This window comes from Sitophilus oryzae, unplaced genomic scaffold (assembly GCF_002938485.1).
Source record: "Sitophilus oryzae breed Bouriz unplaced genomic scaffold, Soryzae_2.0 scaffold_801_pilon_pilon, whole genome shotgun sequence".
NCBI lineage: Eukaryota > Metazoa > Arthropoda > Insecta > Coleoptera > Curculionidae > Sitophilus > Sitophilus oryzae.
In genome coordinates this window covers 200,287-225,538 of record NW_022147419.1, presented here as the reverse complement: position 1 = coordinate 225,538, position 25,252 = coordinate 200,287, and the positions used below count along the sequence as shown (strand labels likewise).

The window sequence follows — 25,252 nt, the reverse complement described above, 5'->3', positions numbered from 1 at the left end:
GGATTTTAATATATTAATAATCGAACTTTAAGTTATAAATTAGATTGTTTTATAAAGAAAAAAAATATATTTATATAACATCCGGCAACATTGTAGGAAGAAAACAGCTGATTGTCAAGAAGATTAAACACAAACATTTAAAAGGCACTTTTTAGTTTATTTTAAATGCTTTTCATTTTACATAAATAAACCAATATTTTGTATTTAAAATAATGTCACATATTCAATATATAGATGAACTAATTCGGGAGTATTTAGTATTCCGTGGATTTGCCTCAACATTAAAGAATTTCGATGCAGATTTGAAATTGGACAAAGATAAAAGCTTCAGAGTGGATAAAATAATCGATCAATTAATTCACTTAATATCAGTTTACGACCTAAATGGACTTCGGGAACTATGGGCCCATTTCGACAAGAATATTTTCACCAAACTTGAAAGTCATTTTGCACCAAGTAAATGAGTTTATATTGCAATTATATCACAGTACTTATCGTTATGTATATGATATATTTCAGGTGTAAAGAAACTAGAAACTGCAGTACTAAAATTGTACTTGGTCAATGCAGTAACCAATAATAAGCCAGATAAGGTAATAGATTTCTTTTTAAAGATGACTCCAGAGTTACAAAATCAAAATGACTGGAAAGATTGGTTCGGTGAGTTCATTTTCTATTTATTTCATAATCATTACTAAACCAAATTTGCTTCAGTTTTACCATATATAAAAAATCCAGAGGAAAATCCTACCTTTGCATTAAACTTTACAAAACAGTGGCAAGATACTGTGTTAGTATCTTTACACAATTTTCTGGCAACTGTATTTCAGGTAATTTTCAGAATTTTGGTTTTTAAATATCTAAATAATAGTTTTTAGCATATGCCCACACCTACACTCATTAACTTTGAAGAAGATTCAAATAAAATTGCCAAATTAGAGCAAAAGAACGAATCGTTGAAAAACCGTTTGGCTTTGCTCATTGACAGGGGTTCCGAGACAAATGTAACGCCTTGCCAAGTGGATCCACCAAGCCATTTGTTAGATGACTTCTACATTATAGCTCAGGAGACTAATAATGCGGATAGTCAAGGCAAAAGTTTGAAAAACCTAATTAGAAATATGGGAAGCGGTTCCAGTCCAATCATGGGCAGAAAAGAAAGTGTACAAGTGAAAAAACGGACACTATCAGTAAACAGAAGTACAAAATCCGGACACTTTAACGATTCTTAGTGTACTGAACAGTGTTTTTTGTGGTATATATTATTGTAAATAAGGTTGATATTTAATAAAATCAAAAATTAGTGTTTATTTTTTTTATTTAACTAAAATAGTTACAACTGATTTTGTACATTATTGCCTAGGGGATTTAACAGTCATTTGTATCACAAATTGATCCTATCTAAGCTTATAAGGTTTTTTTAATGAGCAAGAGAGTTATAAGATATAATTTTGTAAATTTTCTTTAGTAAAAACAATAAAGTCAACTATTTAATCTTAAAAACTATCAAAATACCTTTAATATACTTTAAGATAAACTGAAAATACCTGAGCATAAAGGTTGGGAACTATATACAATATTTATACAGATAAAATAATACCTAAAAATTAGGGTTTTTTCAAATTACCTATAATAAATTAAATAAATGCTATTTTAAATCGAATATCTCTATTAGTAATGGTTCAACTTGTGATGGGTTTACATCTAATAAGACGTTGATGAGTTCTTCATTAACTTTATGCAGTTCCATGATCTTCTGGATTAGTTTGAGGAAAGTTGATTTTGCCTCGCATCCCACGTAAATACTCTCCAAATAACGCCTTAATAGATAGTAGTAGGAATTCTGGAATTATATTTCATTAAGATAAATATCAAGTGCAGTACGTCTGTTCGTTCTGTAGCTACGGGGTATCCGTGAGAGGGGAAACGATATTCTCTCGATGTTTTTCGTAAAAAAATAGACGACGCCTCCTATCAATAAAAATTCAACAAATTTGCAAGTATCCAATAAAATGAGTGGGCGGAGCGATTTGCGGTGACGTACTCGTTAAGTCGACGTATAAAATAAATTGCTGTTTATTTAAATATTTTTTGTCCGCATTCCTTTCATACACACAGATCCAGCAGACGTACAGTACATCTACTGGATCTGTGTCTATGAAAGGAATGCGGACAAAAAACATTTAAATAAACAGCAATATATTTTATACGTCGATTTGACGAGTGCGTCACCGTCTCACGGATACCCCGTAGCTTCAGAACGGACAGACGTACTGTACTGTAATTAAAAAGATTTCTAACAATAGTCAGATTTAAATGTTATAAAAGATTTTTCGATCGGAATTTCAAAAAAATGCAATTAAAAAAATATTTTGCAATTGTATGCATCATTGCAAATTCGGATATAAAAATTAAAGTAAAATTCCAGACAGGAAACATAATACAAAACTTTAAAGATAGCCTAAGAGCTGACGACATATTTAGAGAACATATTTTAGGCAAGCTAGAATAACTAAAAATGTATAGTTTATTAACTGGTGAACCCAAGTCTGGCTGGGGGGTTGGGGGTATTTCGCTACTGCGCAACCCATAACATTTGCAAAAAAATAAATCCAAAAAACATTCCTTAGGCAACTTGAAATTTATTTATTCTTAAATTTTAGCATCTATTTAACCTAGAAATAAGTATGCCAGACTTTTTTTCCGGGTTTAAAGTGTAACCAGACTATTCCAAATATGTTTAATTATTATACCTGGAAAACATACTTTAGGCATTCTAAAATTTTTACAGCGTGTGTATTAGGTGATATTAAAAAATATGTGTTAATTACCAGACGAATTCAATGGGATTTAATACTTGCCAGACGCGAATAAAGATTTTAAATGAGCGCGATAAGAAAGTCTTATCAGTATCTATAAGCGCGAGAAAGATAGTTTATTGAGACCCGGTCGGCAGCCTTTCACAAATGTGGTATGAATTTCACAATGTGGTATGAAAAACAGAAGATCAAGATAAATTATGCATTCGCCAAGCCAAGAAATTATAATGACTATGTGGAAAAAAAACTTAAGGGTTTTATATTTATTCTGTGCTACTTACTACTAACCTATACAATGTGGTATTGTTTATTGTTAAAATTATTGTATTGTATTTTGTATTGTTGTAATTATTGTATTTTCTTGACATAGAACAGCCATAAGTTTCTTGCAGTTTCTTCTTATAGGCCGTAATCGAAAGTGCAACATTCAGCAAAAAACAAATTTATAGTTCTAATTTCTAATTTTATTAATTAGAACTATATAAATTTGTTTTTTTATTTCTAATATGTTACAGTAATTAAGGTAACAAATTTTCCCAAAACGTTTATTTCCCCATGAAAATGTGATTCAATTTAAGAACTGATATTTTAATAAAAGATCTGAGAGTAGAATTTGAGAATAATGAGCTCTCTCCAAGTAAAGCTATGGTTCTCACTTATGCATCAAATTAGATAGTGATCATGCAATCTGCAAATGAAACAATTTTTAATTTACACCAATAATCAATGCAACTTTGACTAAAATCACTTGATGTAGGCAATATAGGTATATTACCAAATATCAGCCAAATACATTAACCACTTTCCTTCTAAAATGAGCAAATAATGACAAATTACATTTGGTAACTTTAACGATATTTGTATGTTTTAAAAATATATGAATGCAGATCAGTTTTTAAATATAGCCATATTTCTAAAAATAGTCAAAAACTATAAAAAAACAAAATGAACAACCAAAACAGTCAACTACTGTTAGCAATTTCGCATAATTATTGTCTGTGATTATTGTTCGATTCTTGATTATTCATAATGTTCAAAATTCCCGCAAAGCGCTTCTCGCCGAACAAAACCGAACTCTTCGTGTAGGATCCGAATGCTTCTGAGGTTTTCGTGAGTTTTAGTGTCGTCTAAAAATAATGGGTCACCCTGTATAAAAGAAATGTTTATGCGAATTTTAAAATAGCAAAGGAATTTGTTTACAAAAATTAAATATAGTGAAACCTAAATTCTTTATTTGCATTGAATCAAAAACAATATCAAATTTGGAAGTACGTTTATCTTTCATTGTCAAAGGTCGCATGTCCTTGACCATTCCAACCATTTTATAAAAATGGTGATAATGTGATTTGAAGTTTATTTTTTTGACCTTAACATAAATTATACACTTAATAAACGCATAAATATTTAATTTTGAATATGTATTTGTATCGTAAATTTTTATTTTTAAACGAATATTTTTCTTTAAATATCATAATAGCAGAAATGTTTATAATTTTATCAGATTGAATTTGTTAAATTCCAGTTGCATTTATCACGTATTCATCCTAATAAACAATTTATTGACTATATATAAAATACCGTATGATAGAAAAAAAATTGCGTCCAATTGGCTTGGAAATGACGATCGATGACATTTCCAATATAATTTTACATATAAAATGACAGCGATCTTCATTTCATAGCCATCGCTGACGCCGTTTTTATTCGATCATACGGTACCTGACTATGTATAAAATACCATCATTTATGAAATGTAAATGAACGTGAATTTCAGTGATTAAATGATTAATAAAATCTGTCTAACGAGACAAATGGCTATTTCGACAGATGACATTCAGAAACTGATAGAAAAAAAAACAATTTACATCAGAATTTAAATAACAGACAATTACTGTCATTGTAAGAATTCTATGTTGTACAGGGTGGGTCAAATTCGACACTTTTAAATGGAAACACCCTTTTCTATAGGAGATAGACGAAAACTAATATCGGTGTATGGAGCTCAATTTTCATCAAAAACATGATGGTCAAAAACCTCACATCAATATCTGTTACCGTTTCGGAGTTACGGGGTGTTTTTCAAAAATGTGCATTTTTAACAAATCGCTGTAACTTTTTTGCTATGGAAAATTTTGTATTTCTATGAAAACATTTCCAAAGCAACTTTTTACGTAGAATTTAATGGTTTAAGTATTTTTTTTTAAAATTATAAATTTATGAGTTATCAACAGAAAAATTAATTTTTTATTTGGGACACCCTCTATATTTTTAATTAACTGAAAAGAATTTAAAATTACCTTTCCAAAAATATATGTTGGTTAAATATATTTTAAATTGTTATAAAATTCTGCATCTCTCATAGCAAATATTATTTTCGTTTTAATTGATGCTCACAGCTAGAATTTTTTTGCATTACAGCCGGTGCCGTTCAAAGCCTACTTATTTAAAGCCGGCGAATTTTTATATACTCTATATCTCGAAGAGGATTCGAGCAAAATATCAAGTGTGTAATATTTTTGGAAAGGTAATTTTAAATTCTTTTCAATAAATTACAAATATACAGGGTGTCCCATATAAAAAATCAAATTTTCTGTTGATAATTCTTAAATTATTAATTTTAAAAAAATTATACTTAAACTACGTTATTCTACGTAAAAAGCTGCTTTGGAAATGTTTTCATAAAAATACAAAATTTTCCATAGCAAAAAAGTTACAGCGATTTGTTAAAAATGCATATTTTTGAAAAACACCCCGTAACTCTGAAATAGTAACAGATATCGATGTGCGACTTTCACCATCATGTTTTTGATAAAAATTGAGCTCCAGACACCGATATTAGTTTTCGTCTATCTCCTATAGAAAAGGGTGTTTCCCTTTAAAAGCATCCAATTTGACCCACCCTGTACAAACTATAGTATAGTTTTAAAGAATCCTATTATAAAATACTCCCGATTAAAAGAATAAAGAATATCCTGTTTTTATTATGGAAGATTCTTGAATATGCAGAACGTTTAATTTAAAAATGGTTATACAATATGATTGAAAAATGTTGGCTTGGAAATGAAAATCGCTGCCATTTTATATGTAAAATTGTATGGAAACTGTCACCGATCGTCATTTCCAAGGTAACTGGACGCCGTTTTTCTTTCGATCATACGGTATTTCGAAAAACTTTTGACTATATGGTATTTTTGACTTGAAATTGTATGATACATCCCACTGAGCGAAGAAAATGCAGCATACCTTTATAAAACTTTAACTCTAGTGTAAAAATATGCTGTATGCTCGAAAAAAAAAGGGCGTCAAAGATGGCTGGGGAATGACAATCGATAATAATTTTGGCGAGGTCAATCTCTAGACGTTATTTAATAAAAACGACTTTAAACTTGTCAAAAATTAACACTACGTATAAAAAGATTGAAATAGGATTGGACCCCCGTTCCCAGACACACAAATCTATTTCCAAAAAAAAATATATTTTTCTCGAATTTTAAACTACGGCCATTTAAAAATCATTTTTACTCAATATACAAATAAATTACAACCATACTTAATGGCGGGCTCATAAAGCTAAATAAAATAACATAAGAAATATACAGGGTGTCCCAGGCTGAGCGTGCATTAGAAGTTTCTAGAGAACTACAATATCTAGATCGGAGATTTTTTGCACATCACTGTTTTACGACATCTATCGATTAAAAATATTTTCAATATGGCGGCACTTCCGAAAATACCGGAAGTTGACAGCAACTTTCTTATTTTAAATGGCTACCCCCATTTTTTATTACATACTTAAATTATCTGTAAAATTTTATGAATTTTGATATCAAACACTCACTGACGACCAGGTCGCAACGACCTGGCCGTCGGCTGGCCGGATGTATTGCGTTTTTAGCTGCGGCCAGATGAACGACCAGGTTCAACAGAGTTGTCAAATCTACCGATTTTTTACGTTTTACCAATTAGAAAATATTGTTTCAGAAATGTTAAAATATCCGAGTTAACTAAAAAGCGAAGTTGCTATTCACAACAAACAAAAAGCATTGTGTACGCGCGACCGACAAAAAGGGAGATATTCTGTTTCTTTTTTCTACTGATATGGCGTCCTTATCGACTTTAGAAGTAAACATATTAGGGCCATCGTAAAAAAAGATCGTCAGACACTGGCTTTAAATATAAGCACGTAGAAAGTTTAGCTTCCAGTTATTTCAATGTTTACAATATAACGAAGAATCTACAACGGTAATTACATCTATTTTTATGAATGTTTAAGTTACTTTCTTAATTTTTTTTTCAAAATAATGTACCTAGTAGAAATATAGTCTAATGAACCCTGTTTGAAAAACGTTAAATTAAATATCATATTTAAAATACAGTTGTGCTCCTTGTACAGGGTGGGTCAAATTCGACGCTTTTAAATGGAAACACCCTATTCTATAGGAGATAGACAAAAACTAATATCGGTGTCTGGAGCTCAATTTTTGTCAAAAACATGATGGTGAAAACCGCACATCGATATCTGTTACCGTTTCGGAGTTACGGGGTGTTTTTCAAAAATATGCATTTTTAACAAATCGCTGTAACTTTTTTGCTATGGAAAATTTTGTATTTTTATGAAAACATTTCCAAAGCACCTTTTTACGTAGAATTTAATGGTTTAATTATAATTTTTTTAAAATTAATAATTTAAGGATTATCAACAGAAAATTTTATTTTTTATATGGGACACCCTGTATATTTTTAATTAACTGAAAAGAATTTAAAATTACCTTTCCAAAAATATAGCACACTTGATATTCTGTTATAATCCCCTTCGAAATACAGAATTTTTAAAAGTTCGCCACTTTTAACTAGTAGGCTTTGGACCCCTCATTGATGATATGCCCTTAATGGAACTCGAAAATATATTTTTCCAGCAAGAAGACGCACCGCCTCTGAACGCTGAAGTTATCAGCAAATTTCTGCAGCCCAAGAATAATTGAATAGCTGACCAAGAACCCAGCCGTTGGCCATCGAGGCTGTCTGATTTAGTGCCCATACATCTAATCCTATGGATATATTTGCGGAAGAATAAAGGTTCCTTATTCTTCTGTATAATCTAGACAAGAATTAGAAATACTTAGCAGTTATGAGAGGGTATCTTTCACCCCCACTGAGTTAATGAATTTCGCGAGAAATGTTCAAAAACTGCCCCGTCTGTCCATAACAGAAGACGGTCGATATGTTGAACACCTATAGCAAAATCTCATGTCTTGGTTTGCTATTTATTTTTAATGTTATTAGATATAGTTTAAATGTGTTGATGTTGGTTAAATATGTTTAAAATTGTTATAAAATTCTGCATCTCTCATAGCAAATATTATTTTCGTTTTAATTGATGCTCACAGCTAGAATTTTTTTTGCATTACAGCCGGTGCCGTTCAAAGGCTACTTATTTAAAGCGGGCGAATTTTTATATACTCTATATCTCGAAGAGGAATCGAGCAAAATATTAAGTATGTTATATTTTTGGAAAGGTAATTTTAAATTCTTTTCAATAAATTATATAGGGTGTCCCATATAAAAAATCAAATTTTTTGTTGATAATTCTTAAAATATTAATTTTAGAAAAATTATACTTAAACCATTAAATTCTACGTAAAAAGGTGCTTTGGAAATGTTTTCATAAAAATACAAAAAAAATTTTCCATAGCAAAAGAGTTACAGCGATTTGTTAAAAATGCATATTTTTGAAAAACACCCAGTAACTCCGAAACGGTAACAAATATCGATATGCGGTTTTCGCCATCATGTTTTTGACAAAAATTGAGCTCCAGACACCGATATTAGTTTTTGTCTATCTCCTATAGAAAAGGTTGTTTCCATTTAAAAGCGTCGAATTTGACCCACCCTGTACATGACTACAATACAACTAAAAAAACTAATTTAATAAAAAAAACAAGTGGTTGTAGAAAAACTTTAAATATAATTTTTTTTTATTTTTTAAACATCGAAACTCGAAAAACGAAAGGTATAATAACAGGTATCATACCGACCATAAATAGAGTAGGTTTGTCATATAAAAATGTTTTGAGTTTTTACTAGAATCGACCCTTGATAAAAAAAAAGGGATTAGATTTAAGTTTACCTTTGATCCAGTCTGTATACTATTTCTTTGAATTTTCTGCACGTGTGCAAAAACTACACTAAAACACTATATCTTATAGAAAATAAAATATTGTGCCTTGAATTTGAGGGATTTCATCTGAAAAATTATTAATTTGGAAGAAAACCGGCAATAAGCGGCAGAAACTAATAATATTTCCGTGCAGTCTTCTGGTCGCAACGACCAACGGACGGCCAGGACGTTAGTGTGCGCTATATCGTTTGATTTAATGGTTTTAGAGGTAGCTGCGGCCTGGCCGGTGCGACCTGGTCGTCAGTGTGTTTGAGCCCTAAAGATGCGTATTCACTTGCAACAAAACACTCCGAACAAACCAAACGCGCCGCGCACTCCAAACAATCTGCAATGAAACATTTTCCGGGAGCGCTCTGAACGACCTGCAACAAAACATTTTGCGCGGAGCGTTCCGCCTGTTTGCGGTGTTCGCTGCGTTCTCACCAGTAATCAGTGGGTGAATCAGTGTTAGTGTGTTCGTCGATAAGAATGAATCTGATATTACCATAGCCGCTGGTGCTTTTTTAATTATAGAGGCATTAGCGGGCAACAAAAAAGAGAAAAAAAAGGAAAGGACAAAAAATTTGGGCGAGACGCCTCTTTTAGCGCCGTCAATGGCCTTATTTAGTGACCTAGATTATATGCCTAAGAAGAATTTAAATAATTTAATAATTAATTACTAATTTAATAAAATAGGCCGCCTTTCAAACTCATCAATTAACTCTAAACACTTTTCTCTGTTCCACTCCATAGCAAGGTACAGTTTAAAAGCACCCCAAACACAACGAACGTTCAAAACTGCCGTACCCATTGAACACCGGCCAACGAACAAATTCTTTTGAGCAAATCCCGTTTACCGACAAGCTTCGGAAAATGTTTGGCGCATTCGGTTCTGTTCGGCGCAACGTACTGACTAAACAAATTTACAGCTCGCGCGGCGCGTTTGGTTCGTTGAGTGTTTTGTTGCAAGTGAATACCCACCTTAACATTAACCGTTTTTGAGAAAAAAAATATTTAAAATTTTTAGAGGAAACCTTTGAATAAGAAGACTAAGGAAGGAGCATAATGCTATCCATGTATTCATGCATGGTGGGCGGAAAAAGCACCATAAAAGCACTCTAGGGTGGGAATCCTTGACAGTTCTGTTTGACGATTCATTTGACACATTTGAATTTGATTTGAAATTTTGTGGATTTGTCAGTCTTTACGGAGCTTATTTTATGTTATTTATTATTTATTCTACTACTGATAGTTGTATAAAGGTAGTAAATCTAGATGGAAATTGTGGCAGCACTTAAATTAACAGTGACACTATCGCGATTTATCGAAAAAGACTCTAAAATAGTTGGTTGTGTAGCGTGCGGTAGATCTCGCCAAAATTGAGTGAAATAATGGAACAACTTTTCGCTAGTAAGTGACTATATAATATACATACGTGTAGTAAACCGATCATTTATGAAATTCACTTAAATTAACTAAATTATATATTTTTCTTGCATTTTAGCTTTTATTTATTACTTGTCAAAGATTAGATGTCAAAGAATTTAGATACGTTAATTTGACTTACCTGCTTTAGTAGCGTATCGGATGTTTGTGGTAATAAATACTTATTATAACTTATCTATTTTTATTAGAATTATATATTTTTATAACAATTTTAATAACTACCAACATTTATTCACAACGTAAAATAAAACAACAAATTATTGAGTCTACCCCACGTCTACCCTACATCATAGTTTTACATTTTTTAAATAAAATTAGAACGACACTGATAAACCGGAATTTAAGTCGGCCATATTTGAGGCCCATCGCGGTGTACCTAAGATTTTTGATATGCTCCTTCCTTAGTCTTCTTATTCAAAGGAGGAAACAAACTGTCTGTCAAAAAAATCTGTATAGCCTAAACGACAAATTTAGTGATTACCACAGTCACTGTGACATAAAGAGAAGACATGTGGCTATCTATTTCAAAAATTAAATTGTTCGAATGTCGTATAATATTGGCCGTAGCTGTGATGAAATTGAGCGATTAAAAAATTATCATAAATAATTTTTAGCCGACCATACCAATAGGTATGGTAGGCGATTAGGATCGGCAAAAAAAAAGTTTTTTTAATTTCACTCAAAATGAGTTATTTGGGTCATAAATGACCTAAATACAAAATATTTTCGTGGTGTCTGTCTGTCTGTCTGCCGTCTGTAACACGATAACTCAAAAACCGCTGAACCGATTTTAACCAAATTTGGCACAAAAATACTGTGGCACCCGAGAATCTGGCCATTAGTTTTTGGTGGGAGTGGGGGGTTGGTAGGGGGGTATAGGAGAGGGTTAAAAATTTAAAAAAATCGTAACTCCAAAATTACAGTAGCTAGCGAAACGCGGTTTTCAAATTAAGATTAGGAATAATATTTGCAACAAAATTTGTAATTATCATCAAAATCAGTCAAAGTAGCAGTTTTCGAGATATTAACATATTTTAGTATGGGCGGCTATACGTGCCTCCCGGCGCCATTTTTTTCAAATGGAAACCCACTTTTTTATTACACTAGTAAAAAGATTTTTTAAATTTTGTAAACAGTTTTTGAATTTTATTTAGTGAATATTTCATCAAAACAAAAGTATCCGATCATAATCCAATGTAATAAAAAATATTATTTAAGAAAGAAAATAGCTAAATCCTGCCAATAAATTTAGGTTGTAAAACAACCGTTTTTAACTTGGAAGTATTTTTGAAATTTACATAGTGTTCTGAGTCTAGTACAACGATACTTGAACTGAAATGTTATATGAGAATCGATTATGATACTTATGTTGTCTGTAGATAAACTATAGTTAAGTGTGGTGTTTTGTTGTTTCTTAGTTCCAAGTTACCTGTTCGAGTTTTATGACATCCTGATGAATTACTCTAGGCCTATCGGGTGTAAAAAGAACGATGGCACATAAAATAAGGATTATATTTTCGTCGGCTCGCCATTTCGGGTCGAAGGTCCTGATAAACCTTTCCAGTTCCTGGTAGGCGTTCCCTTTGGCCAGCTTTAAAACGTTCACGTTAACGTTTAAGGTTTCTTGTATCGATGGTATCTAAAACAATACACACTTTTACGTTTTGTACTGTGTTAGCTTTATAGATAAAGAAAGTGGTGTTACTAATGTCCATATTTGCATGAAAATTGGTGTCTGCGTGTTTTTTGACATGAAAAATTCGATTTCGACGTCAGTATGACTCCTACTTGTCGGGGGCGCCATCTAAATATGTTTTACTGTTTTGAAGAATAATAACTGTTTGTTCATACCTGTATTACACTACTGGGTAAAAATATAATACTAATAAGTAAAAATATAATACATTCTCGAGGTATTTTACGTAGAAATAAAGGTATCTTGGGAAAAATCGCTACGAGTAATGGTTCTTAAGATATTTTTGGAATTAAAATAATCAATTCATGCCAAAATATATTATTGCCATTAGATAGTTATTAGACTGAAAGTATTGAGACTGAAACATTTGAAATGTTTTTGTGCCAAAAGTTCTACAGGAACTGTTTTATCACCATTTTTTTAGAAATAAGAGAATTTCTAGAAACAATTATGATCGTAGTTAAAAAAAAATAAGTTCCCAATTTTATTCAGTCAAATAACTATCTAGTCAACATGTTTATTTTTTGTCAATAATGATATGTAGGGGAGAATGCCCAACAGTGAGACAGGTCCAACAGTGAGACATTTAATCCCCTTCATTTAAAACGCGTCGAATCCAATTCCCCTTTCGAGAGTAAAACACTACCTATATACCAACTATTTTGTATCAAATATGGAACCTGCAGTGTTGGGAGATATGTTAACTGCACCCAATACCATTTTTGAAGCGAAAAATAATTTTTAACACGTGCGTTTTCTTCAGTGTGTAAGGCCAACGCTTAGTTATTTTAATAAATCCATTAGTGGAGAGGTAAGTTTATAATAATATATATATAATCATGTTATTGATTGTTATATAACAGAGTTTTTCTTTATTTTAAGTCGAAGTTACATTAACAACAAAAATCTATGAAACTCTTTTTTTTTATTTCGTTAGTTGATTAAGTTAATTATATTTTTAGCACTTGTGTTTATATTTTAAGTTCTTTGTTTAAGACAGCTCTACTTTGTTTAATGCCAAACGCAAATAAATACTCTTAACTATTTTTAAGTAATTAATAAATAGTTATTTGTTTAAAATTTCCTCTGTCTTACTGTTAGACCTTAGGGCCCAACAATGAGACAAATGCAATAATAACAATATTGTTAATTTTAAGACCTGTTTTTGTCTCAATGAGAGTAGTTAATTAAAGATGCTTAGGAGAGAGTAGTTGCCTTTAAAGTATACTAAAATAGTTTATTTTGATGAAAAAATAAAATATTTTTTACGGTTTAAAAAAAATGTGTCTCACTGTTGGGCATTCTCTCCTATTGACTATTTCTATTCCAAATATCTTGAATGGTTGCTCGGGGCGATTTTTACCAAAATACATTTTTACGGAAAAAATAATGAGAATGCATATTTTTTCCGTCAGTGGTTTTATACAGGTACGGACGAAAAGTTATTATTTTTCAAAACAGCTAAAAAACATGTAGGTGGCGCGCCCTACAAGACTTGTAGGGCTGTATTATGGCTTCTACTTAGGAGTCATAATGATATCGAAATCCCCCATATCTCTTATGTCAAAAAACACCTAGACACCAATTTTAATTTGACCATAGTGCAGAAATTACTTGGAAAAAAATCTGCACAGAAATATTATCTGCAGAATAACGCTGCCTGAATTTTCCCGAATACAATTCGGACCACCCTGTATATAATGTTTCGTTTAAAATAAAATATTTTACTTAACTTTAATATTTTTTGACAATTATGAAAATAATTTTAAATTCTAGCTTAACAGACTTACAAATACTCAAAATTTCACAAATCTCTAATGGTGCGTTTAGACTTGAGCACGCACGCACTGATCCTTCGCGAATGCTCAACTGTAAACGGCTGTGCGCGCACGCTCATTCTGAATCTGTCTGTGCGCGAGCAGCCGCGAACGTGAGCCGTCTGGTGTCGGCTTTTGGTCAGTGCTTAAAAGGTTTTTATGTGTGCGCGAACGCTCAGTTTGCACCGGCAGTTTGTCTTGTCTGCGTGCGTGCGTGCGTGCGTGCCTTCACCAACACAACTCTGCTGTTCGCGCATAAATGGATCACTTCATTCGTCGAAAAATAAGTTTTTAATTTAAACGGAGCTGAGAGCGCGAACGAATGCCGTGAGCGTACGCTCAGCTCGTGCGTGCCCAAACCTAAACGCACCATAATAATCTAATAATTTTTGCTAAAATATCCTGCGGTATAACGTAAATAACCCTAAATATCAAATTATCTTTTTGTTATACTATCCTTTTTTTTTGTATTTAGTGACTGGCAAATGGACCAATTTTGACAAGTAATTTTTAATTTTTCCTACCTTCCAAATATTTTTCGTCGGATCATACTTCATCGCGCTAATAATCATCATGATTTCAGTACAACCTCCTTTCAGAAGAGCCACTTGATCTTCCTGGCACATATTCTTGAAAGCATTTATCTTTTTTGCCATTTTGATAAGCCTCCTTATACCTATCGCTGTCAGATTTATCACATCTAGTAATTTAGGATCAGTATCAGACTGCTGATTCCCTTGCATCTGCATCTAAGTAATTGATTAAAAAAATAATTTTCTACGAAAAACTTGAAAATACATCTAAAAGAGACGTAATACTATATGATAGATATAACATATAGACTGTTCCGTTTTTTTAATTATTTTATTTTAATTAAATTTAACAAGTAATTGCCGTTACAAGCTAATCACTATTTAACATTGATTTTTGGACGCCCTGTTTAAGCTAGTATAACATTAATTATTGCAACGCAATTTTATTTAAAGCTTGATGCCTTCTAACGGACAAACTAAAAACTTTCGTATATACCTATATAATAAGTAGTTTTATGTCCACGGAATATTGGGACATCCTGTATATACTCATTCCTTTGAATGCTTTGAATAAAAGGTTTGAATGTATAATTAAATAAATTCAAAATTTAAAACGGTATATTTATATTTTAAAACTTGATTAAATAAATTTTTTTAAATTAAAACAAATCTTATAATTTTATTTCATTAAAAATAAGGTTGCAAAAATAAAAATGTCTGGTGTCATTTTTTTTACTCAATTTTAATAATTTACATACTTTTGGTTTATAAGTATAGAAATGTATAAATATTCCAGGTGTTAAGTAAGATATTTCATTATGATTTGTACAAACACTAACTGCTAATTTTGTTAAAGGATTTTACAAACATTAGATGTAATCTGATATCACAGTTTACAGACTGAAATATTCTATTTTGAAATACTGTTTCTTTTATCAGAAGCCATAGTATGTAAGTACTAATACAATGAAGTACCATAGTATCCTTGTATATATATTCTTAAAGTAGATCAACCTAAGACGTTTATGGACTAAGACTAATAGATGGCAGGACCGGTTTCCCTACAGAAAAATATTTTTTGTTACTCTGAATTTTGAAGCTACCAATAAAAACAGAGAAAATAAAAATCGATAATTTTCGGACTGTGCCAATTGGTTACTAATCAACCAGATACTTTTTATCTATTAGATATGCTATAAAAGCTGGCAATTATACAATTCGACCATTGTAAATACCCGACAAATTCTTCAAGGCCGACAAGGCCGATGCTTCTCACTGATAAGAAATAAAAATGTTTGTTTAGATAATTTTGGAGGTATTTTTTCTTTCTGAATGCACATTTTAAAGTATTTTATATTCTTTGTCCCCTTGACCTATTATCCTGGTCGCACGTATGGAAGTTCTGTTTCTTCTAGTTTTAGAAAATGTTCATATTTCTTTTTTCTTTGTAGGTGTAGTGTAAAATTAGATTAATTTATTAAGTTTAATTATAGTGTTTAGTGTAGCATGTTAGTGTAGTCTACCAAAAATAGTTTAATAGTGTTTTTATAGTTTATTTTGTAGTTAAGTAGTAGGTGAAGGGATAATTTTACTATTTTTTCTTTTTGTTTGATAAATTAGTAAGTTTGATAATTTGTTCAGTGTAGAATACAAGAATAAGTAGTTGTGTAGTGTTTTTAAGAGATTATATTCGTTTATTTTGTAGTTGAGTAGTAGGTGAAGGGGTATTTGGGTATTTCTTCTTTTTGTTTTTCTTGTAATAATTGTAGTAGTTCTATTAAGTATTATGATAGATACACTATATCTTCCTTCAACTTCGTTGAAAAGTGCGTTATCATATAATCTTGGTTTTCTGGTAGCAGAATATACAAAAACAAAAACTGATCAAATTTATTTGAAATTAAATTAATCTAGCCTTATTAATCAAATTAAACAGTCAAATAATAACAATAGTTAGTTTCAAAATACTATACAGGGTGAGTTTCCTACGATGTTCTCTATGGGCATCTCGGAAACTACTGGATATAGAGAGTCGGTTAATGGGGAAAGAATTGCAGTTTGGTGGGGTCATAAATATGCGCTTTTCGGATTTTTCGGAGAAGTTCAAGGCTTATTAGATATTTCGAAAAAACAAATTTTGGCTATTTTAAAACTTGTCTCTAATTCCATTATAATCTACCGTATGATCGAATAAAAACGGCGTCAACGATGGCTATGAAGTGAAGACCGCTGTCATTTTATATGTAAAATTATATGGGAAATATCATTGATCGTCATTTCATAGCCATCGCTGACGCCGTTTTTATTCGATCATACGGTATTTTAGACAAAAAGTTTTCAGATAAAAGTTGTAGATAATCACGTACCTAATGAGTTTGTGTTTTCTGTTTTTTTTTCTAAAGTCTGTCATTTTTGACATATGACACAAACATATGTTTTTTTAGTAAACCATAGTTGGCTATGACTTCATAAAAAGCGCCATTTTTTAAGTTTTCAGCGATACGTATAATATGTTTTTTTCGAAAAATTACATGTTATAGCCAATTCTTTTCTTTCTTGGTTAATTTCCATAACAATAATACCTTGCCAATTAGTTAGCATCAAAAATGTAAAAAGTTTAATGTTTTCAAAAAAAAAATATAGTAAAATTCGTAAAGCACTCAATGTAGAATAAAATAGTCCAAGAATGAAATGATTCTTTTATAAACCTGCATTAAATCAAATTAAAATAGGTATGTAACTTTTTTTTTTACCCCACCTATGTATTCTCGGTTTGACGGACCGGTGGGGCTTGTGTGCTTCAATGACTCAGAGGGCTATGTCGGCGGTAGGTAACTACTGGCAGGGTCTCCCATGCCGAACAGGTCTCTGAGGAGAGGCCAGACAAAGAAGAATACAAAGCACACTTCACTAACACACTTACACATACATACACTTACACACACACACATTACACAAGCTAATCCAAGGTGTCACGCGATCCGTGCCGATGGATGAATGGCACCCGTGCCTCAAACGGGTGTCTCAAACGGAGCCTATGGGATACCGGGCAATCTCCCATAGTAACATGCCTTGCGTCTGCACTGGGTGCTCTGCAGGCGTTGACCTTCTTTCGCCCCTACTCGTGGGAACTATGGACAGAGAACATAAAAAAACCAAAAAAACGAACGAGGAGGACTCAGAAATGAGTGACTCCTCAAGAAATGTTCCGGAGAATCCCGAAAGGGAAGACTCTGGAGCAGAACCAGACACCGACGCTGGGCCAAGTACAACGAGGGCAGAGTCGTCTGCGGATCGTGAGAAACAGCCTGCCGAGGTGTCAAATATAACCACAGGACTTGGAAACATAGGCCTGCGGAACAAGAGAATTTCAGGAGCACAGAAAAAGAGGATCCTGAAAGCTAAAAAAATAGCAGAAGGAACCTGGACAAGGGAGAACCCTGCTAAGAAATATAGGGCAAAGAGAGGAGGGAAAACGGACAAACCCGGACCGTCAACCTGCTCCACTCCAGCCAAGAAAAAGGAGGAAAGTACGGGCAAAAAAAAGACCGCACTCGGACTCCTCTACACCACCTGTGGCCAGTCTGAGGAAGAAACCCAGGAGCACGGAAGTGCAGACTGGTGTTTCTTACAGTGACGCCTCAAGGGAACTTAGGATGGCGGTGATTTCCAGACGCCATCCCGAGACAACACTGAGTCAGGAGCAAGCGGACCTGATTCAAGCGAGGCTGTTGGCGGCATTGACTGAAACACCTTCAGGGAGCCAGAGTCCGCCGCAGTTTGAGGGAACTAGGTACGTGGGAGGGATTCTTTGGATCTCATGTGCCAACGACCTCACCAAAGAATGGCTGCAGCATACTGTAGCCGGCTTAAACAATCTCTGGGAAGGGGCGGACTTGACTACGGTCAACTCTAAGGACCTTCCTAAGAGACCAAAAGTCCTCGTCTGGATACCAGAGACAGTCGAGGAAAGTGAAGTCAGGACCTGGCTTGGGCGTCAAAACCCTAGCCTGAATGTGGGAGACTGGCTTACACTAAGCAGGAAGGTGGAGAAGAATGGCCAAACCATCGCCTTCTCCATCGACTTAGCGTCTTTTAGTGCCCTTGGGCAGACCCAGTTCAAGGCTTACTATAAGCTCGGACGGGTCTTCTTCCGGGCACTGACGGGCGCTGAGTCTCGAAATGAGGGTCGTCCAGGCGAACCTGCACCACAGTAGGGCAGCTTCGGCTGTCCTCTGTAAGGTAATGGAGACCTGTGACATTGCCTTGATACAAGAACCCTGGATAAATCAGGGTCAAATAAAAGGCCTAAAGGGAGTCGGAGTGGAACTTATATACAGTAGAACCTCTGACAGACCTAGGACCTGCATATTAATTAAAACACACTTAAAAGTACTGCCCTTACTAAAATTCTGCAACAGGGATCTGACAGCGGTACACTTAAAAACGAACGGAGAAGGGCCGAAGGACATTATAATCGGATCGGCTTATCTTCCTTTCGATGACCCTGATCCACCACCACCAGAGACTATGGAAGAGCTAGTGAGGTACTGCAGAGGAAATGGATCTCAGTTGATCATTGGCTCGGACGCAAATGCGCACCACACTTTCTGGGGAAGCACAGACACAAACCCTAGAGGCGAAGCTCTGCTGCAATTCTTTATGGCAAATAATTTAGACGTAATGAATAAAGGTAACAGGCCTACTTTTGTGACCACACAAAGGCAGGAAGTTATAGATCTAACATTAGCCACCACTTTTGTTAGCAATTTCATAAAAAACTGGAGTGTGTCAGAGGAGGAGAGTTGCTCGGACCACAAACACATAAGGTTTGAAATCTCGGGAATACAAAGGACCGTAGAAACCTACCGTGATCCTCGGAATGCAAATTGGGAAGCCTTTGGGGCAGACCTAACTAGCAAACTGACGAGTATCAAATCAATGGTAAGGAATGCGACTGAGGTGGAACTGGTCGCGGAGCAATTGACTGACGCGATCAGATCTTCTTTTGAGGAAAACTGCCCCCAGACTGTCAGAAGCCACAAACGGGCAACACCCTGGTGGACCGTCCAGCTAGAGGCAAGGAGAAGGCAGGTAAGGAAAAACTGGAATAGGGCAAAAAGATCCGGCGATTGGGGGGAATATAAGACCTCTTTGACCGAATATAACAAGGAACTGAAGAGAGCAAAGAGATTATCTTGGAGGAGGTACTGCGAGGGCATTGATAGTACCTCAGAATGTGCCAGACTTCAAAAAATACTCTCTAAGGACTCTCAGACCTCAATTAACTCTCTTGTAACTAGTGCAGGAGAATACACATCCACTGGGAAAGAGACGCTGACCGAACTCTTTCGGGTACACTTTCCCAGATCAATAGCCTTGGAGCAATCCCCAGAAACCTGGAAGAGTAGTGGACTTGAGAACTTCACGAGAAGAGCCTCAAGGGAAGACTGGCAGGTTTCAAAAAGGGTGATTGACCAATCAAAGTTAAAATGGGCTATAAGCTCATTTGAGCCATACAAATCACCGGGACCGGACGGTATTTGTCCAATAATGCTCCAGAAAGGACCAGACCTACTGACGAGCAAACTTTGTACACTACTAAGAGCTAGTCTGGCCTTAGGATATATACCGAGAATTTGAGGCTGACCAGGGTAGCTTTTATACCCAAGAATGGGCGTCTGGACTATTCTACGGCAAAGGCTTTTAGGCCCATCAGTCTTATGTCGTTCGTACTAAAGGCTCTTGAGAAACTAATGGACAGGTATGTTAGGGATGAAATAATGGGAAAAAGACCATTTCACCAAGACCAGCATGCCTATACAGCAGGACGATCAACCGAATCGGCACTCTATCAGCTAGTAAGCAAAGTGGAGTCGACGTTCGAAACAAGAGAAGTGCTTTTAGGGGCATTCCTCGACATAGAAGGGGCGTTTGATAACACCTCATTTCAGTCACTGACGAGAGCTACAAGGAACCTCGGATTAGAGGAGACCTGCTGCAGGTGGATAGACTGCATGCTCAAAAGTCGAGTGGCATATACCACCCTCCTAAATGAGACTGTTGCGGTCCGGGTGGCGGGAGGATGCCCGCAGGGGGGAGTTCTCTCCCCTCTGCTGTGGAATCTTGTTATGGACGGACTGCTTAATAGTCTCAACAGGGCTGGTTTCAACACTCTGGGATATGCAGACGATTTGGTCGTGTTAGTCAGAGGTAAGTTTAACACAACAGTAAGGGAGCGAATGCAAAGGGCCTTGAAGATTGTGGAATTATGGGTGACACGGGAGGGACTAAATATTAGTCCTACAAGACCGTAATAATCCTCTTCACCAAGCGCAGAATACTTGAGGGACTAGGCCCTCTGAGACTCTGCGGCGATGAGATTGCTCTCTCGGGGGAGGTCAAGTATCTAGGAATCACGCTTGATACCAAACTGACCTGGAACCGACATTTGGAAAATGTCACAAGGAGGGCGGTGACTACACTAGCGGTAGTCAGACGCTTTCATGGAAAAATCTGGGGCCTTAGACCACAGATGGTGCACTGGCTGTACACTGGAGTAGTGAGGCCTTCAGTAACATATGCATCCTTGGTATGGTGGCCTAAGGTAATGCAACAAACAACAATGCTCAGCCTCAGCAAGGTGCAAAGACTTGCTTGTCTGAGCATAACAGGGGCCATGAAATCAACGCTCACTGCATCAATGGAGGCGCTTCTGGACCTTCCGCCTCTTCACATAGTGATCTAGGCGGAGGCAAGAATGGGACTTTATCAACAACAAAGTGTCTTGGGAAATAGGACAGAAACAGGACACTCAAAGATGGGAAATCCTATTGAGGGACCTCTACTCCAAATGAGATCGGACCAAATGACCCCTCTTTATCACTACCACAAACCATTCGAGGTAAACAAAATGGATCGAGGAATGTGGACAGATATAACATTCCTTCAGGATGGACTAACCTGGTATACAGACGGGTCAAAGACCGCTGAAGGAACAGGAGCTGGAGTATTTGGGGAAAGACCAAGGGCAAGTTTATCATTTTCCTTGGGTAAACACTCAACCGTATTCCAGACAGAAATCTTCGCCATTCTACAATGTGCGAGAGAAAACAATAGAAGAGCTTATTCAGATAAGCTCATCAATATATGCTCAGACAGTCAGGCGGCACTTGGAGCGCTTATGAGCCCAAAGGTATCGTCGAGACTCGTCTGGGAATGCCTAGGTGAACTGGAAGCTATGGCTCGACGGAACAGAATTAAATTATTCTAGGTGCCGGGCCACAGCGGCATCCAAGGCAACGAAAAAGCCGATGAGCTAGCTAGGCAAGGATCATCGGCATCTTATCTTGGTCCAGAGCCAGTACTGGGAATACCCAAATGTATGGCCCGTAGTGCACTAAAACTCTGGATCAGGAAAAAGCAGAATGTCCACTGGAGAAACCGACACGGGCACAGGCACAGCAAGGCTTTTATCCAAGGACCTAGCTCCAAAACCGCAAAAGAACTGCTAATGCTTAGCAGGAATAAATTGCGGATTACAACAGTCCTCTTGACAGGACATATGGCTGTCAAGTGTTACCTGAACAAGCTCAATCTGTATCAAGGAAGTCTTTGCTGCAGACTTTGCGCTAAAGATCCTGAAACAGCGGAGCACATAATATGTCACTGCGAGGCTCTGGATCGCAAGCGACACTTTTTATTTGAGAAAGCTAGGCTAGAACCGGAGGAACTATCATATCAAGGACCTGCATAAGTTAGTGCAGGGCACAGGGATAGGAGAATGGGTGCAGATATAAAAAGGGGACAAATACAATAGGCCTCACAGGTCGCAGTGTTTCCGGCAGAGGACGGCCCCTTATTGTGGAAAAAAAAAAAAAAAAAAACTTTTTTTTAAATATTAATTAACAGCCAATTAGCATTATCATAAATTATAAATAATGTACCAACATATCGAAATAATAATTTCTTTGTTAATACGGTTTAGAATTCTTAAAATAACATGCAAAAATAATCTACAATTTACAGTAAAATAAAAGTTTCGTTTAAATTTCTTAATCAGCTGATCACTATTAAAGTTTGCAGATACCCGGGCTATATTATTACATTACTCTGGGGAAAATAACAAAAATAATCGATATTTTTGACTCCGCCCCGAAAGGTTCACGATTTGTCCTCCAGTTAGCAGCACATTTTGTCTAGTCGGTTGACCAACTTTAAGAATATATAAACAAGGATAGTATATTCAATAAAAAAAAACAATTTTCTCATTAAATATCAATTTTAAGTATAGGAAGTATAACACAAAAAGAAACTAAAACAAAAATATTAAACAAAACCTTGTTCGATCATGATACAAAATACAGGGTGTTCTAGTTAAAATAGTGAAGTTTTCTCCACTATTTTATACAACATTTAGTTTGACTTGCCCTGTATATATTAAACAAGATTGCAAATTATGGTAGACCGAATTTTGAAGAAGACCCTATTATACAGTACTTCCTGTTAAAACAAAATAAAATTCTTTGAATTAAGAATTTTAAGGGAGCTTTAAATAAGCAGTAAATTTAGTTAAAAAACGGGTATATTTCAAAAACCACTCGGTATAGTGTATGACATTATAGTATTTTTCGAACGGAGATTTAATGGCAAATCCACTGGACTAAAAAAATATGTAGTAGGTATTCCATTTAAAAATATATTGAATGCAAGTTGACTAGTGGGACGTAGAAGCTAGTCTAACAGCGCTTTCAGATGGAGCGGAGCGTCCGCGACTTCGAGCAAGTACCATGAGTTTATATGAACAATTTTCGCAATTTCAAAAAATACGCGCGGACGGGCTGTAAAATTATTGTAAAGTAGGAAATAAACAAAACATTTTCTTCCTATCTCTCTCTCAAAAAATAAGATAATCTTAATCTAATTAAGTATACCAATCATTAGCTATTATTTACACACCTGTATATATAAGTAGATAAGATTTTATTGGTAGGATATTATTTACAATATGAATTAGGTATATTTATAATTATAAAATGTTAGAATTAGAAGACATAATATACTAGACTCAATTAAATAAGACTAAAATAAAAATTGTAGCAATATTTAAAGACATTTACATTCATTGTATATGTAACTTACCTTAATTGTACTTTTGAAATCCATTAGTTCATCATCTACAGGTGTAAGCAGTGCTTTATTGGCCACTATCAATTCATTCAACTTTGCTCTCTCTGCATCATTCAACTCCTTTGAATGAGAATTGGACTGGGCTATTGACGAGTACGCTTCGTATTCTAATTTTATTGCTTCAGATAATATGGATTCTATAGGATTTGAGGATGACTGAGATGGATTTAAACTGAAATATTCCAGACATAAATATAAAATACTAAGCATACAGTTTAATATTAATCCTACATTCGAGAAAGATCAAAAATAAATTCTGTAACAGAACACATTTTTCTAAAAGTCTATAGAATCAATGTTTGTCAGAATTTGTTATTACATACATATAAAATTTAAGTAGGTACTATAGATTTTCATTTACTGATAACATTAGTTGTAATTGATATTTGGTTTTAAAACACCTGCATATTATACAATAATTAAAATTATTTATTTATTTTTACAAACCTCTGTATATCTCTAAGAACATCCTTCGTAACATCTAAAGTACTTCTATTTTCTGATGGTTGGGAATTAAAGCTATCTGTTGTATTATTGTTGTAAGCTACACTATTGTTATTCACTAAACTACTCAAGGTTGTATTATCTATTCGGGACTCTAAATTGCTACTGCCATTGTGATCTTGTTTGTTACTCAAAACACTGTCAAAAGAAGACAAATCATCACTGGATGAAACCAATCTTTCATTACTGGCTGTTAAACTATCATCATTTCTAGTTCGACTTGTTTCAGGATAGTTTATTACGCTAACTATATTAGGATTATTAGGTAGATATCCTTCGGAGAAAATAGTATCTTTCGAATCCGAATCTGTGTTATAGGAACTACTAAACAATTCACTCTCTTGTGAGTCAGCCTCAGCTGTTTCCTTTTTCACCCTCTTGTAATTATCTTTTGAACCACCAATACCTCTCTTTTTGGCCCTGTTTTCTTCAATTTTTTGCCGTTTCAAAACCTTATCTTGTTCGGACATGATTAAATCCTTACACATTCCTATTGAGAGACATTTATCTAGCCTGCATTTCTGACAAAATCTTCGAGTAACAGTAGTGATTTTACACTGGTTAGAAAAGGGGCATTTGAATTCTTTTGTGATGAGGGCATTTCTTCTGAAAAAAGCCTTGCAACTCTCGCACGTTACGGCATTAAAGTTATATCCGAGAGCTTTGTCTCCACAAACACCACAAATTTTTAAGTCCACTTTTGCTTTCATTGTTGATATTATTTAAAAAATCATGCGACAACTCGCAAAAATAGAAAGTTACGTGGTTGCTGACACTTATTCATACTTTTGTATAATCAAATTTTAGAAATTTTAACTCGCGATAACGAATTAGATCCTTGATCACTCTGATAAATCATTTGTTTATTATTTGTAGGCCAATGTCCTTGAACAGTTGTCACTGTCAGTTGTATAATTTGATAACGTCAGATTATCGTCAGATATAAAATGGTATAGCGCCATCTATTAAAGGTAAGACAAAGTAGTAAATGAAAATATTCTTTTTATTTACTTTTTCTTTAATTTTTTAGAACACGTCAAGAGCGTTATGACTGAAATTCCAGGACAATTGTTTATTAAAAAAAGAAAAAC

At 34.6% G+C, this 25,252-nt stretch overlaps 2 protein-coding genes across 2 annotated transcripts; one reads left to right on the top strand and one right to left on the bottom strand.

The window, feature by feature from the left end:
* Positions 1–10: 10 nt before the first annotated feature.
* Positions 11–1,305, top strand: LOC115888538 (WD repeat-containing protein 91). Its single transcript, XM_030908286.1, has 4 exons — positions 11–456; positions 520–660; positions 715–830; positions 879–1,305. Exons 1-4 carry the CDS (start codon positions 213–215, stop codon positions 1,230–1,232), a joined length of 855 nt encoding a protein of 284 aa, XP_030764146.1. The 5' UTR covers positions 11–212; the 3' UTR covers positions 1,233–1,305.
* LOC115888537 (nuclear hormone receptor HR96) lies at positions 1,300–25,041 on the bottom strand. Its single transcript, XM_030908285.1, has 5 exons — positions 24,105–25,041; positions 23,610–23,829; positions 14,460–14,684; positions 11,852–12,061; positions 1,300–1,843 (listed from the first exon to the last, which is right to left on the bottom strand). The coding sequence occupies exons 1-5, from the start codon at positions 24,869–24,871 to the stop codon at positions 1,649–1,651; spliced, it is 1,617 nt and encodes a 538-aa protein (XP_030764145.1). The 5' UTR covers positions 24,872–25,041; the 3' UTR covers positions 1,300–1,648.
* Between the last annotated feature and the right edge of the window lie 211 nt (positions 25,042–25,252).